The 16,538-nt window shown below is 36.7% G+C and overlaps 1 protein-coding gene across 1 annotated transcript in view; it reads left to right on the top strand.

The window, feature by feature from the left end:
- Nucleotides 1–16,538, top strand: part of LOC125261539 (DNA polymerase zeta catalytic subunit-like) — a 99,669-nt gene that overhangs the window by 78,892 nt on the left and 4,239 nt on the right. Inside the window, 10 exon segments of the mRNA XM_048180094.1 lie at nt 2,037–2,125; nt 2,254–2,379; nt 2,532–2,724; nt 4,353–4,464; nt 6,374–6,489; nt 9,290–9,408; nt 9,502–9,620; nt 13,973–14,114; nt 15,884–16,128; nt 16,264–16,372. Coding sequence (XP_048036051.1) covers nt 2,037–2,125; nt 2,254–2,379; nt 2,532–2,724; nt 4,353–4,464; nt 6,374–6,489; nt 9,290–9,408; nt 9,502–9,620; nt 13,973–14,114; nt 15,884–16,128; nt 16,264–16,372 — 1,370 coding nt within the window.

Raw genomic sequence — 16,538 nt, 5'->3', positions numbered from 1 at the left:
AAAAAAAAATAATTTAAGCGCGTTGTGATGCAGTCTTGGTTCGGCAGACAAGTATGGACTCTACAGATTACAATGGGAGATAGTGGCGAGTGGCGTAGTCCATTGAGTGGAGTCAAATATTGAGGTCAATTTGTTACGTGTGTTATGTTAATTTACTTTTCTATTTGTATTGTATTTTATTGCAACACTGGTAGATGAGCTTCGGTTTCAGTTGCGATGTGTGTTCTAAAATCAGCTCAAAATATCAAACATGTTTTGATATCCTCCAACTGGATGGACATTTTCTGTGAAATCTGTTAACTCTGACTGCCCAAAATCTGCAGATTGGTTTAGTTAGTTTTTAGTTTAACTTTATTGTCTGTACAGATTTCCTGAACATAAATTCATCTTTGACACTAGCATAGAAAATACATCCTAGCAGACAATACTATACATTCACATATAACAAAACACATGTAACACACACACACACACAAACACACACAAATAATAATAATACAGTACAATATATATGTATGCACAAACATATGCATACACGTGTACACACAACTACCCAGAAAAATCCCTCATGATGGTGCAAAGTTTTGGCAGCTATTGTCGACTCATCTAGACAGAAAATCAGGGCAAAAGTCATGTTGTGTATTCCAGACATAAGCTGCTCTTGCATGGTCTTGGCTGTGGTCTTAGGGACATTGTCTTGTTGTAAAGTGAACCTTTATATGAACCTTTAGTATATGGTTTTACCATAGTGCATAATTTGTAAATTAATAATTTTTGACATTTGCATCACATAACCAGCTTAATATGTAAGAGTTTTCTGAAGAAGTAATCGTGCTTGGATAAAAATGTTGCCAGATTCACGTTCATCTGTTTTAGATAAAACTGAACACACTTTTAGCACCACTCACTGGACATTTCACTTTGAAAAGAGTATTGTGACATTATGCACAGGCATGTATTTCCAGTGAGCCTGGGCTCAGATCTTTGGAACTCACCTTGAGTGACCATCAGGTTCTTGGTCACCTCTCTTACCAAAGCCCTTTTACTTTGTCATTATGGGGTACATAGTGTAGATTGATAGGGATTTTTCTTTTCTTTTTTTAAACATTTCATCTTAAGACTGCAACATACCAAAATATGAGAAAATAAAGGGGGCTGAATACTTCCTCAATGTACTTTACAGACAGAATAAATGTTTGCTTTCTTTGTGGCACACAGTAAGAGTAACCTAATGGCTATATTACAGTAATGATGTGTACAGTATTGAGTTCATTCAGCGAAGGATTTATCAGATTGAATCAAACTGGTAACTCCTGATTTTGTGAATCTTTTTATCCGTAATAGCATTTCTTTTTGAAGTCGGGCCATACGGGTCATGCTGTATGCTTGTTTTTGCGTACAGCCCATGAGAAGTTGTGATGTGTGACACATTTGTAATGTGCTTCATGTCAGAAATATGTAGATACAAATTATGCCCATCAATGAACTTAACTAAATTTGATTGCTTATTTTTGTGACTTGGCATAAATGGACCACCATACCCAAACTTACACAACTAATTTCCACTCTGTGACCCACAGTTTAAAAACCATACAATTTTGGGAACACTTTACAATAAGTTTCATTTGTTAAAATTAGTTAATGTATTAACTAACATGAACTAACCATGAGCAATACATTTGTTACTGTACTTGTTAATCTTTGTTAATGTTAGTTAATAAAAATACAGCAGTTCATTGTTTGTTCATGTTACTTCACAGTCCATTAACTAATGTTAACTAAATACAACTCTTGATTTTAATAATGTATTAGTAAATGTTGAAATTAACATTAACACAAATGCTGTAGAAGTGCTGTTCATTATTAGTTCATGTTAACTAATTTAGTTTACTGATGTTAACCAGTTTTTCAAGCTCAGTATAATTGTTAATTAGTCATGATTTCTTTAATTGTATTTTTGTTCCAAGACTGACAATGTCTAAGCATTGCCTTTTAGCCTCTCCTTACAAAACTCTTTTGGATCTGTTCTTGTGCAGACATGGAGCCCAGATCACAGCGGCTACATCGGAAGAGTAACAAAAACAAAGATGCTTTACGCAGAGTTTTGCTTACCACACAAATGAAGGTCAGATCAAAGATTGTGAATTTATGAATCTCACGAAGCTACAGCGTTACAGTTCTTTTAGTATTATATAGTAATAATTCTATATATTAATTACAGTTTTTAGAGCACTTTCATTATATCCCATACAGAATCAGCTTACCACTATGAATGTTCCAAATAAAGAGAACTCCCAGATTGAGGGACCATCAATCTGTAATTCATATGGCTTTAAAGTCAGTATGCAGAACTTGCAGGAGGCCAAATCATTGCATGAGGTAGGATTTGATTTTTGTCTTTTCATTACACTTAGTGATTGATCAAACTTGCATAAAAAGCTTTGTTGTCTTGTTTTCATCTTCACATGTTAAAACTCTAGTCCATTTTCATTTCACTATTCTCATTTTAAGTTTGAATCCCCCTACTGCAGGTACAGCACCTCACACTGATAAGCATGGAGCTCCATGCAAGGACTCGTCGTGACCTTGAGCCTGACCCTGAATTTGACCCAATTTGTGCTTTATTCTACTGCCTCAGTTCTGATGTCCCTCTCCCCAATTCTGACACTACTCAGATGACGGGGGCCATTGTCATTGATAAAGATTGTCATGCTTCATCTGAAGGTGAGATCGGTGTTGATTATTTACTTAATATAACTGATGTGTACCAGTCGTGACATGGAAAAGCAACAAACTATAAATGTCTATGTTGATGTTAATGCGACATGTGGCAGCTGTCCAACAACCATCTAGTCGATAAGTGAGGTTTACTTGTTAGTGTCAGGGGTCGTGAGGAATCAACCTACCTTTGATCTTTTGACATATAAGAGGTCATTGTACTTTAAGTCTCTAATACTGTAAATTTTCAGCATTAAAATCTTCTTTGCATTTGTTGAAACCAAGCTGCCAAAACAACTAATTTTCTACTTCACATTGTAATGTGATACTGTTGTAGATATTTGTTTCAAACAGTATCCACGTCTACTTGTACATTTATTCATTTAGCAGACTCTTATTCCAAAGTGAGGAATGCAAATGAGGAATGGAGCAACCGATTCATCATAAGGAGGCAAAAACAAAGTGCTAGCAATAAATAAAAAGTTTTAAACATTGTCCAGAATAGTACAAGCTAGAACAGGGAGGGATATATGAAATAATGAAAACATAGAAGAATTACTTTATATATATTTTTTTAAGTCAGCTGGATATGCTCACGGTGAGATATTAGTTTTCAGCTGTTTCTTGAATACTGTCAAGGGATTCTGGCTAGAGTAGGAAATCATTTCACCAGCAAGGACTAGTGAACGTAAACGTTTTGGAAAGTGATTTTGTGCCTCTTTGTGATGTTATAACAAGGCTCTGTTCAATAAAAAACTGTTTTTTTTTTTTTTTTTACACTAACATTATAAGTGAACCACAATAATTGTATTGAAACAAAATTTTAAAAAATGCCCATGATGACCCCTTTAATTGCTCTTAAAGGAAGAGAATTCTCAAGTAATTGAGAGATATCACTCAACTGCCACTAAAAATGTTCTATTGTGCTGCACTTTTACAGTAATTTTATTTTTCAGTAATTAAGTGGTCCGTTGTCAATAATTTCTGACTTACCTGTTTGATTATTTGTCTTAACATTAGTCTTAAGCTGGGTGCACACTATGCGATTTATAATAGTCCTTTATGATTGTTGCTTGTCAGACTGTACGAACATAATTCTCATGTCACACTGTGGGATCTCAGCTGTCATTTATGTCAGACTGTACGACAGTTAAGATGCGTTAAAAACTTGTCCGGAGTTTTACATCATCAACCCATACACGTTCGGTTACTGTGAGCTGTATTACATGCGGGACTGAAATGGTGGCTAACAAAAAAATCTCTACCGTTAATTTTGATTACAGCTTGTCTTTAAAAGCGAAGACAATTTGACGTACGTCGTAGAAGTCACACTGCAGGACTGTGCGACAAATCTTCTGACACTGACAGACTTTTGTCAGAGGCAAAATTTGATCGCAACGGTCATTAATCGGCTATCGGTGAACATGTCAAACTAGCGATCAAAGACTACAGATTTTAGCCTAAGATTATAGGGATCTTGTAGGATTTGCAAATTTGTCTCAGATGACCAAGTCGTGGCAAAAATCATACAGTGTGCACCCGCCTTTAGTCCCAGTATGCTAGATTACATGTTTTTATATAGTATTCAGTGTGTCTTTGTTGCAAAATTATGGCTTGTTGTATTCTTACTGTAGCCTCCAGGAGCACAGCGCCCTTTCTTTTTAGATCTGGTGTGACAGGACTGCAGGTCACCTATGCCAGTGATGAGAAGGAGCTGTTTGAAGAGATCTCTAACATAATTAGAAAGTAGGTTAATGGTGTATATGTTGGAAATTCAGTCTGTTATGTATGGCTGCAACTGATAATTGTTTTTTTATTATTTCTACAATTGGATTTTTAAAAAATCTGTATTTTATTGGGGGAAAAAGTGAAATGTATTCCTTACATTTGACTTTTCCCCCAGTAAAATACAGATTTAAAAAAAAAAATAAAAAAAAATCCAATTTATGTGTTTGGAAAAACATGTCTCGCATACTGAACAGTACACGCGTGTGTCAAAGCACCTGATGGCATGCCACATTACAATTTTATGCTTATGAGTTTGTTTGAAGTTCTTATTTTAAAGGTCTCTCATGTTTTGGACAACTTGGGTTGTACACTTTTCACACAGTAGCTCTCTCTGTGACCTCTATTTTTATCCATAAAACAGCTTTCCATTCACAGCACACATGCCCAACTAACCTTAATAAAACTTGTTTGTATTTACATAATCACTTTTATGTATTAGTTTTTGCAATCCTACTTGCATGTGCTGATATTGATAAAAAATATAAATGTTAAAGGTCCCGTTCTTCGTGATCCCATGTTTCAAACTTTAGTTAGTGTGTAATGTTGTTGTTAGAGTATAAATAAAATCTGTAAAATTTTAAAGCTCAAAGTTCAATGCCAAGCGAGATATTTTATTTAACAGAAGTCGCCTACATCGAACGGCCAGTTTGGACTACATCCCTCTACTTCCTTCTTTAATGACGTCACTAAAACAGTTTTTTGACTAACCTCCGCCCGCAGGAATACACAAAAAAAGGGGGCGTGGTCTTGTTGTGCTCCCACGGAGAAGAGCAAGAGTTGCGTTTGTAGAGTGTGTTTGTCGCCATGTCGTCGAAACGCTGTTATTTTCATCCCGCAGTCCAATCACCTTTGTTTGGCCTTCCCAGGGACGCTGTACTTAGAGATCAATGGTTACAATTTGTTTAACTCGGTTCCCGAAAATTATAATCCACATGTAAAACTATGTGCAGCACGTTTTGCTGAGGACAGCTTCCTCAATCTCAATCAGTTTAATGCCAGATTCGCACAAAGATTATTCTTGAAAGATGGAGCAGAAGCTGCTGTCGAATCACAACACAGGAACCGCTGGCACAATCAGAACTCGTTACGTATTTCTGAAGGAGGGACTTCATAGAACAAGGAAGTCATCAGCCCGTTTTTATGACAGTGGAAACAACGGTATACAGATAAGTAAATTATGGGAAAAATACTGTTTTTTTTTACACGCGGAACATGAACACGTTATATTGCACACTATAAACACAATCAAAGCTTCAAAAAAAACACGAAAAACGGGACCTTTAAAGGAATTGTTCACCCAAAAAAATCAAATTTGCCATTTATTCTGGTTGTTCCAAACTTTTTTTTCTGTTCAACACAAAAGGAAAAGTTTCAGGTAGCTAATTTCCATTCAGTAATGTTTCATAGTGACCATTCTATAATGCTTCAAACAGGACAAAAAAAACATTGTAAACCATATCAAGTAATCCTACAACTTGTGCTTTATATTCCAGTTTGTCTGAAGTCATGCAATGGCATTGAGATGAACAGGCCAAAATTTAATTAATTCACTGAAGATATTTTCCTCTATTGACATTCAGGAGTTATAATGACTTAAATTGCTGTTTTTGCTTCACACTAAACAATTTGATGACTTCAGAAGACATAATTAAGTGCACACATAAAGGGAGCATAATAATTATGAACTGTCGTATCGGAAAGAAATTCCTCAATATTCTCCTTTTGTGTTCAACAGAAAAAACAGCATACTGGTATAAAAAATGTGGGAATGAGTACTTTTTTTTCCCAAAAGGATGATAGTAATGAGCTCTACACTCTGTACAGCAAAAACACTCATAACATTTCATAACACCCCACTTTCTCGCAGATATGATCCAGACATTTTGGTTGGCTATGAGGTCCAGATGCACTCTTGGGGTTACCTACTGCAGCGTGCTTCAACACTCAGTGTGGACCTGTGCCAGCAGCTCTCCCGTGTGCCAGGTAAGGTTAGCTCATTTAGCATTTGCAAACTGTTTAGTGCCCTCTGACATGGTTTAAGGAAGTATTGTTTTTGCTACAGAGTGTGTGTATGTGTGTGTGTGTGTGTGTGTGTGTGTGTGTGTGTGTGTGTGTGTGTGTATGTGTGTGTATATATATATATATATATATATATATATATATATATATATATATATATATATATATATATATATATTATACATACTACTATAGTCTACACTCACATGAGGAGTTATGGCGAAATACTATACTGACATAATATATTGTTTTGGAGAATTAGTGTTTTAAGAACTCAAATAGAGTTAGTGTTAGTTTTTTACCTTTTTTGACATTTATTAACATGCAGTAACACCCTGATGTAGTGAGTGTTGTAAACAGTGATGATCTAGTCCAGGGGTCGGCAACCTATGGCACCTATGGAGGGGTAATCACTGGCATTTGAGGGGGGAAAAAAAGAGTTATAAATACTATTAAAGTGTGAGAATTAATCTGTGCAAATGAGAACTGACCGCACACTCACTTACAAATACTTCATTATCCAACGTTTTGTCATCAAGCCTTTGTCAAGGTATGATTTCTCACAGAATGGAGAAAAGTATAAATAGACAATTATTCAAAGGTGTAGACAATTAATCTCAGTTCAATACACAATCAATCAATTAGCAATTCTAAAAGATCCCAATTTCAGACTCAACATGACAAAAAATAAGAATACGAAAAAAAAGAACAACTTGAGAAAGTTCTCAACAATCACAAACAATATCACACTATATAAAACATTCACATTATACAGGACACAAGTTTCAATCAGATAAAACCTAGACATTGACCATAACAATCACATTCACAAAAAACAACTTGGATCAAAGTCAACATTCAGACCATAAGGAGCAAAAGTTCTCAGTTTGTGTATCCAGTAAGCCTTATGTCCTTTATAATGTGATTTTTTTTTATTAATTTTTTTTTTATGTAGTTTGATATTGTTTGTGATTGTTGATAACCTGTTCAAGTTGTTGTCTCTTTTTCTTATTCTTATTTTTTGTCATGTTGAGTCTGAAATTGGGATCTGTGCATCACGCACACACAAGTTACTGAATGCCAGCTTACAGCTTGTTCCGCTCTACATAGTTAATGCTATAAATGCTATAAAGTATATTGAGTCCTTTTAAACATTCCATACACATCAAAGTGACTGTGATGTATGTGGCAACTATGTTCATATGTATCCGGGCACTTCATGTGTTTTCTCTGATCAGATAGCTATCCAGTCGTGAAAAGACCAAAAGATGGGGCTTTTTGTTGTTGTTGTTTTTTTTTTTTTTTTTTTTTACATTCTAGATTTTAAATTTTACTCATCCTAAAATGGTAAAAATGAAACATGTAAGAGTGTTAACCGCTCCTGGTACCCAGATATGACAGCGCTACTGCAGCATGCATTGCCGCATAGGAGTAACTGAGCATCTCTTCAGCAAGCCGACATGCAAACTGCCGCAAATGAAACTGAAAGTTCAGCATCACATCCTGAAGCTCAACACACAGTTGTCTTCATTAAAAGTAGTGAGACTAAATAATCTTACCAGTGCTGATGCCGCTCTCTCTACTTGTGGTCTTTGATCTTGAAATTGGCTGATGATAAATAAAATTAAGCTCATATCTTGCTATCTTTGACATGAGCTCTGTTCAGTTTGCATATAGCACAGGATTTGAAGATTAGATATATATTTGTTTTGCAGACACATTTATGTTTTAGCAAAACAGGTAGCTATCTGACCAGTAAAAACACATGAATGGCCAGGTTTAAATAGGCCCATTGGAAATCTGTTCTTCAAAGTGTAATTTAAACCTGAAAACAAATTTTATTTCTATGCACTATTTCTATGTTAGCCATTATGAATAGCCATTATGGGGGTGTGGGGTGGCACAGTGATTTAACTCAGAAAGTTAAAAATGCCACTTCATGACAAAAAGGTTGCCGACCCCTGATCTAGACTCAAGTGAATGCATGTTATACAAAATACTACCATGTGTAATATGCACTCTAATGTATACACCTATCCCACTGGAATGGGCTGCAACATCAAAGACACTATACTAGTTTTGCTACAAAAGCAAGAATGCTTACTTTACAAATAGATAATGATTATCCACTGTACAACCTTTCCTGGCAAAACTAGTAAGAGAGAGTAGTGCATATTCAAAACCAAAAAAGAAAGAGTTGTGTACATCAGTCCTCTGTCTAACCTAATTTATTTTTACCATAAACTAAAGAAAAGAAAAAATGCATTGTCCGGAGTCACTAATAATAAACATAAACTGTTAACATTTCAACACAAGGGGTTCTGGCTTGTCTGTGGAGAGCAAGTATAAGCAAAAGTGCATTATTTGTACATCTTTTAAAGTTGACTTGGCTTCATCTTTGTTATAATTGCCATTTTCCTCCTGAGATCTTCTGCCACGTCATTTGATAAACACAGTCCAGCCCAGCCTATTACCTAGCATCAAAGGATACACACACACACACACACACACACACACACACACACACACACACACACACACACACACACACACACACACAAAGTTCTAAGCACTTTTGATCAGATCTGCCCAGATGGATGTTAATACCAAGTGTGAACAGGGCCAGTGAAAACACACTCATTAATATTTAAAAGCAGAGAATTCACTTTAAGAGCTGAGGCAGGCAAGGTGTTCTGCCAAATCTGTGCCTTTTCCCCCTTATCCCATTTCTCAAATGTTGTTTTTGATATTATTACTTTTACAGGGGATGCAAAGGAGAATCGGTTCATGGCAGAAAAAGATGAATATGGTGCAGACACTATGACGGAAATCCATATTATTGGACGCATTGTCCTCAACTTATGGAGGGTTATGAAGACTGAGGTTTACTTGACATTCATACCCCCAGAATGCCAGAACTAATGCTGTTTATCTGAGTGTTCTCTTTTTAATCAAGTGCTTCATGTATGTCTGCAGGCTGCATTGAATAACTATACTTTTGAGAATGTGGCTTTCCACCTCCTGCATCAGCGCTTTCCTCTCTACAGCCATCGCACACTCTCTGACTGGTTTGACCACAACACACACCTGCACAGGTGAGAATGGATCTTGCATCAGTCAGATGCCTATTACTGGTCTTATTGCAGAGTTGTTCCTTTGAATAACATTTCTCCATTCATCTTTTAACTAAAGCTAACTTTTATTGCAACTATAATGCAATAACAGGATATGCAGTATATGCAGATAATTGGGGTGCCGCACAGGGAACTATTGTGCCAAAATCTCCTTTAAACTGTCATAATCAAAACCTAATTTAAAAAAAAAATGATGTAAGGAAACATTTTAATTTAAAGGGGACCTATTATGCAAAATTCACTTTTGTCTGGTGTTTGGACATAAATGTGTGTTGGCAGTGTGTGTACACAACCACCCTATAGTGATAAAAATCCACCCACTCCTTTTTTTTTTTTAATCCCCATAAATCATAAGCAGTGTCTCAGAACAAGCCGTTTCCAGATCCCTGGCAGTGTGATGTCACAAAAGCCACAGGCCCCGCCCACAGTGTTGACTGACACTGACGTTTGAACATAGACTAGTGATGGGAAGTTCGGATCATTTTACTGACTCGGACTTTTGAGTCTCGTTCAACAAAATGAACGAATCTTTTTTCGAGTCATTTCGTTCATTTCGTTCATTTTAGCAAAATGTAATTAAAATGTTACGTGTTACTTCCCCAACACATCTACTACTTATGCAAACGTTGATCCCACTACAAACAATACAAAACTACAATGCTATAAGATTCAGAAATGATTAATTCATTACCTGGGTCTTCAGTTTATGACAAGCTGATTAAGCTCACCTCACCTCTTGTCTGACAAGTCTTCGGGTTTAAGTCATTCCTTAATGACGTGACAGGCAGTCCCATGCTAAACCAATGCAGTCCGAGCCGCAAAGAGAATTGATTAGTTCATTTCATGAGTCTTTCGGGTTTTTGAGTCGTTCCTTAAACACGTGACAGACCCATACACTAAGCCAATGCATTCTGAGCCGGAAAGAGAATTGATTAGTTCTCTTCATGAGTCTTTCGGGTTTTTGAGTCGTTCCTTAAACACGTGACAGACCCATACACTAAGCCAATGCATTCTGAGCCGGAAAGAGAATTGATTAGTTCTCTTCATGAGTCTTTCGGGTTTTGAGTCGTTCCTTAATCACGTGACAGACCCATACGCTATTTCTGACATTTCTGTCACTGTTTTTGTTACTGTTTCTTGAGGATCTGTGGTGTGTTATTATAAATAAATAAAGCCCTGTTATAAATAAAATATTGATTAATTTATCTTTTTGACTGTCTATCTGTAAATAAACACTAGGCTATATAATAATATAATAATCCAAGCCTACAATACAAAGTATTTATAGCCTAGTTTGTTCATTTTTACTCCAATTTTGAGTTTGCTGTTATAATAATTGCTTTTCCTAGGCAGACTTGACATATTGGTCTAATATAAGAAGATTGCTCAAAAAGGACATAATGACATAAATTAAAAGCAAATAACATTTTGAATTTGAATTATTAATGTTAGTTTAAAACATCAAGGTTATGATAACTTCAGCTTTAACAGTTGTAACACAAACTCAAACAAAACTGGAGAGTTAACGTTATTTACTAATAAATATAATGTGCTTGGGTCACACAGCATAGTGTATGGGTATGTCACGTGATTAAGGAACGACTCAAAACCCGAAAGACTCATGAAGAGAACTAATCAATTCTCTTTCCGGCTCAGAATGCATTGGCTTAGTGTATGGGTCTGTCACGTGATTAAGGAACGACTCAAAAACCCGAAAGACTCATAAAAAGAACTAATCAATTCTCTTTCCGGCTCAGAATGCATTGGTAGCGTATGGGTCTGTCACGTGATTAAGGAACGACTCAAAACCCGAAAGACTCATGAAATTAACTAATCAATTGAATCATCAGGTGAACTACTTCTAGCAGTACAGAACCTGTAGAATATTGCACATGCGCGACTGAACGAATCACCCCCCGAGACGACTCGTTCTTCCCGAGTCACATAAAAGATTCGTTCAAAATGAACGAATCGTTCAAGAACGACACATCACTAACATAGACCCGCTCTGAGTGAGTTTACAGCGAGTCCACCATTGCTGCACTGACGAGACTGTCTCCCAAGCGTTTTAGGTGTTCTGTAGCTGGATGGATTAATCCACATAGCTCTATTCATTTACGTTACTCCCTAAATCTGAGCTGCTGAAAACGAGGTGGATTAACTTGGTTTTCCAGGAAAATGCTCCCTTAGTTCTGTCGAAATTCGTGTATGTCTGCGCGAATTATTTAACACCGGACTGCTTAGTGAACGAATAACAATACAAAGGGACAATACAAAACAGAGACTGCTAAAATGTGCTACTCAAGGATATACAAGTGAAAACTGTTCGTCATCCAGTTTACAGTCTCCAGAATGATACTGGATACGGCAGTAATGAAGGTAAGGGGACTTTATTATAGTTCATCAGAGTTTATTTACGGGTATAAAGTTTATTAAGCACCACCCGAAAGGCATAAGGACCTTTATATATATTCATTTACTGTTAGTTGTAACGAGTGTTTCTGTGTAATTCGCAATCTATGTTGGTGATAATACAAAGATAAGAGAGAGTTTATGGATAATATTTTATTGCACACTTGCAGTGTTTTATTAAACTCTTACAATGATTTTCTAGAGTGAAAACAGACGCTTCATCTTTTCTGTGAAGTACAATAAAACTCATCTGTATAGTTTTGGCCATCATTCGGATAGTAAAACAGGCCTGTAACGTACTAATATAGTGGATTAAAAACAAGGCGGCAATATTAGTTGTAACCGTAATTGAACTAAACTATACCTGTTCTATCTCCATGCAGCATATATTCGCAGTTTTTGACATTATTATGCGTCCTGACTGAATCCTAGGGGAGAACGAGCTCTTGAAGCTCCGCCCTCTTAGGCCGAGCTCAGCAGCTTATTTGCATTTAAAGGGCCCACACTGAAACGGCTCGTTTTTGCTTAACCACTAAAAGTGGCAATTTTAACATGCTATAAAAAATTATCTGTGGGGTATTTTGAGCTATAACTTCACATACACACTCTGGGAACATCAGAGACTTATTTTACATCTTGTTAAATAGGGCATAATAGGTCACCTTTAACTTTTGTTTAGCATTTTAAAATAGTTCAAAATTTTTATTTTATTATATCAAATGATATCAACTGCTCGCCCTCCGAAATTACTCTTAAGTGTGTCACATGACCAAAATGGATAGAGGAGGGAAGCGTTCAAGGGCAGAAAAGAAAAAGGGAAAATGAAAAACAATGTATTAAAATGTGTCCAAGTGGATAAACAGAGATTGATAAGATTAAGTTTTTATCAGTGTGTAAGCCTTGAAGTTAATCAACATTTAACATTGTTGCCTAAAAGGGCAAAGTGATTAACATTAATATCAGTTAATTTCCAAATATCTCCTTCCCCCCAAAAAGTGAATATACATTTCATTTTGTTCAAGAGAAACTGAAGAGATTGTTGATGTTAACTGGTCCTCCAACCACTAAGCAAAATTGGGCACGTTATGTCTAGGGGCACATTAATGCACAGACCTCCACGGGCTGAAGTGCTGGGGTATACTGGCTGCTCAAATAATACTTTTTTTTACAACAGTGCCAACCGCATTCTATAACCGCATTCTATAACCGCATTCTATAACCGCACTCAAACCTGTAAATTTCCAGGACTCAACACATTTTCAGGGAAGCACTGCTAAAAGGATTGTATACTTTTATTTACTTTTCAGGGCCCAACAATAAGGACTGCCGATGCAGGGGCGTACCAAATGTTGGCCCCAATCACAGAACCAAGGGATGGGCCCTTCACCACCCCATCATTTTAACTATTTAGTGATTTTTATTTACCTGTTTGAAAATAAATTAATGTTAATAATAATTATAAGTAAATAATACATTAAAACATTAGAATGTAGCCTGCAAAGTGCTCTCACTTTATAATCACTGAAGCTGTTAATCACTTCAGTTTAAGTTCTGCACTCTTTTGAAAACTCGTTATAACCTTAGAAGCACAATGAATTTTTATTTACATCATGTCTACACTTTGTTTGTTAAAATGAAAGAAAAGCTTTATTATAAGTTATTGAATGACTAAATGTCATGAAAAGGTAACTTCATGGCGATGTCAAATAAATAGATGTTATAAATTACTGCTGATATTACTTGAAGCTAATTTGTCACACTGAAATGCAAGGTCAAGTTGGGCGCATTGCATTATGGGATACAATATTTGCAAATTGCATGTGAAATTTAATAATGTTTACTGGTCATACAATTTTTTTTTTTGTATTCTGATATCTATCTGTTGCTTTCATTTGGTTAAGGTGGAAAGTGGTGGATCATTATGTGAGCCGTGTGTGTGGCACAGTCCAGTTACTTCAGCAGCACGATATTATTGGCAGGACAAGTGAGCTGGCACGCGTGTTTGGAATTCAGTTCTACCATGTGCTAACCAGGGGCTCACAGGTAATCATCCATCTAAAACCATATGAAATGATTTGATTAAAATGACTACACCCTCTTGAAAGATACAAAATAAAACTAAAAAGTTAATTAACATTGTTACATAGCCGGCCCACTGAATCATACTTAATGCTGACAACAACAGAAACAACTTGGCAGAGAACTGTCAGGAGACTTATTTCTTTGCACAAAAATGGAACAGGAACAATGGAACAATGGTTCAGGAGGATTACAAAATCATTGTTTTTGGTGTTCTTTAATGTCACTTTTGATCCATTTAATGCATAATGCATAAAAGTATTATTTTCTTAAAAAAAAAAAAAAAAGAAAAAAAAAAAATTGTGAAGTGCATTCCAGCCTCAAGACTGCAGTTGTTTAGCCTGGGTGCCAGCCCGAACCCCGCCCACAACATTTTTTGGACGGGAAGTTCGGTCTGGACTCGATCCATTGTGGAGTAATTATGCTCGGCTCCCAGAAGGCCGAGCCAATCAAATTGCCAGGGCGGGCTTTAATCGATGATGGACAGGCTATCTGCGGTTACGTAACCACCGACGTCATCAAAGAGCGCTTGGGGAGTTTGATTGACAAGCGATCTAACCAATCAGAATGCCGCATCCGCCATTTTGTCCGACAAAGCAGTCAGGAGTTAGAAGATTAACATCGGTGGAGTTAACCTTGAAAAATTGTGCATATTGACGTCTTTCTGCGTTTGAAACAACATTCATTCTCATGTTCATTCATGTTTATTTGATGCTATAAATGGACTAGTAGGAAGAGATGATCAGTTAACGAGCCTCTTGAGTTGAGGCGCTACAGCAATCTGTCACGATCATGGTCACAACACATTAAAGAGCCACAAAACGGTTTTTATTGTTTGAATTTTTTTAATAACTACACAGTTTGAAAGCTGGGACTTTGTTTAATATCATAAATAACCTGCTCTGTCTCGTCTGTCAATGTGTTGTCAGTTTCCTCTTTGCTCCGCGATGTATTTTCCACTCTGTGTGGCGTGACAGCGCCACGGCTTGTCGGACAAAACAACAGTAACTAAGGGGGGCGAGTCTTTGCGAAAGGTCAATTAGTTTACAACAATGATGGCTGTTGTTGAAGAACTGAGATGTGTAGATTCTGCCATCGCGTCCGTTATAGAAGATATCGACAGCGCATTAATTTTAAAAGAGGAACAAAGGACCGCGATCAAGGCATTTGTCGATGGGAAAGATGTCTTTGCCGTCCTTCCTACGGGATTCGGCAAAAGTTTGATTTATCAGCTGGCCCCGATGGTCGCTAAGAAGAGTTCTGTTGACAACTATGCGTCGCTCAACATACGTCACTTACTCTGTAGCTCTGATTGGTTGTAGGTCTATCCAATTGAGGTCTTTCCTGGATCGGTTGAAATACGCCCCCATAATCAAAGCCCAATGGAGCAGTATCAGACTCATATTCTGACTAGAATTGAGTATGACCACGTCAGGCTAGCAGTTGTTGCTTGTTGCTTTAAACCAGTGTGGACATAACAATAGAAAGATGTGGCCCTTTTATTTTGAGTTTGAGTTTTTCTCTTGGTTCTTGATTCCCAACCATAATCTATTTTTTGTGGCAAGTTATCGATTAAGTTGTATTTAAAAAAAAAAAAAAAAAATGTATTCCTTTAATTCTTGAAAAAGAGGGGTTCAGAGATGTATACTATATTTAGGTTTTTGATTGTTAGATTCATAATTACTTTTTTGCAGTTTTGTGTTGGTAGTTAATCTTTTTTCCTCCTCTTGCAGTACCGTGTGGAATCAATGATGTTAAGGATTGCAAAGCCATTGAATTACATTCCGGTGACCCCAAGCACACAGCAGCGTGCCCAGCAAAGAGCCCCACAGTGCATTCCACTTGTCATGGAGCCAGAATCGCGTTTCTATAGCAACTCGGTCATTGTGTTAGATTTCCAGTCACTGTATCCATCCATCATCATTGCCTATAATTACTGTTTCTCCACCTGCCTCGGCCATGTTGAGAATCTTGGAACGTAAGCATGCTTTTGGATTTAGAGTAAAACTACATGAGAACTAGTACTGTAGTATATATTAATGCAACATTTCTATATATCTGCAGTATCTGTTGTGTGGTTCATTAAATGTTTATCTATTTCCTACTATCTCAGATCCGATGAGTTCAGGTTTGGTTGTTCATCTCTCAGAGTCCCTCCTGACCTCCTATACCAACTCAGAAATGACATCACCATTTCTCCCAATGGTGTTGCATTTGTTAAGGTAGTTTTGAGATTACACTACTGCTAATCTCTTTCATTTAAATACTGAATGATCCCTAAATGGCAACAGGCTCACAAGATGAGCCATTTAAATTGATTATGAGAAGATGAAATGGAATACTAGCTTGCTACTCGCTGTATTTTGAAAAATAGTATGTGTAACTGAA

Source organism: Megalobrama amblycephala, unplaced genomic scaffold, assembly GCF_018812025.1.
Source record: "Megalobrama amblycephala isolate DHTTF-2021 unplaced genomic scaffold, ASM1881202v1 scaffold426, whole genome shotgun sequence".
Taxonomy (NCBI): domain Eukaryota; kingdom Metazoa; phylum Chordata; class Actinopteri; order Cypriniformes; family Xenocyprididae; genus Megalobrama; species Megalobrama amblycephala.
Note: the sequence above shows the minus strand (reverse complement) of the source record. Positions and strands in the feature narration are given on the sequence as shown.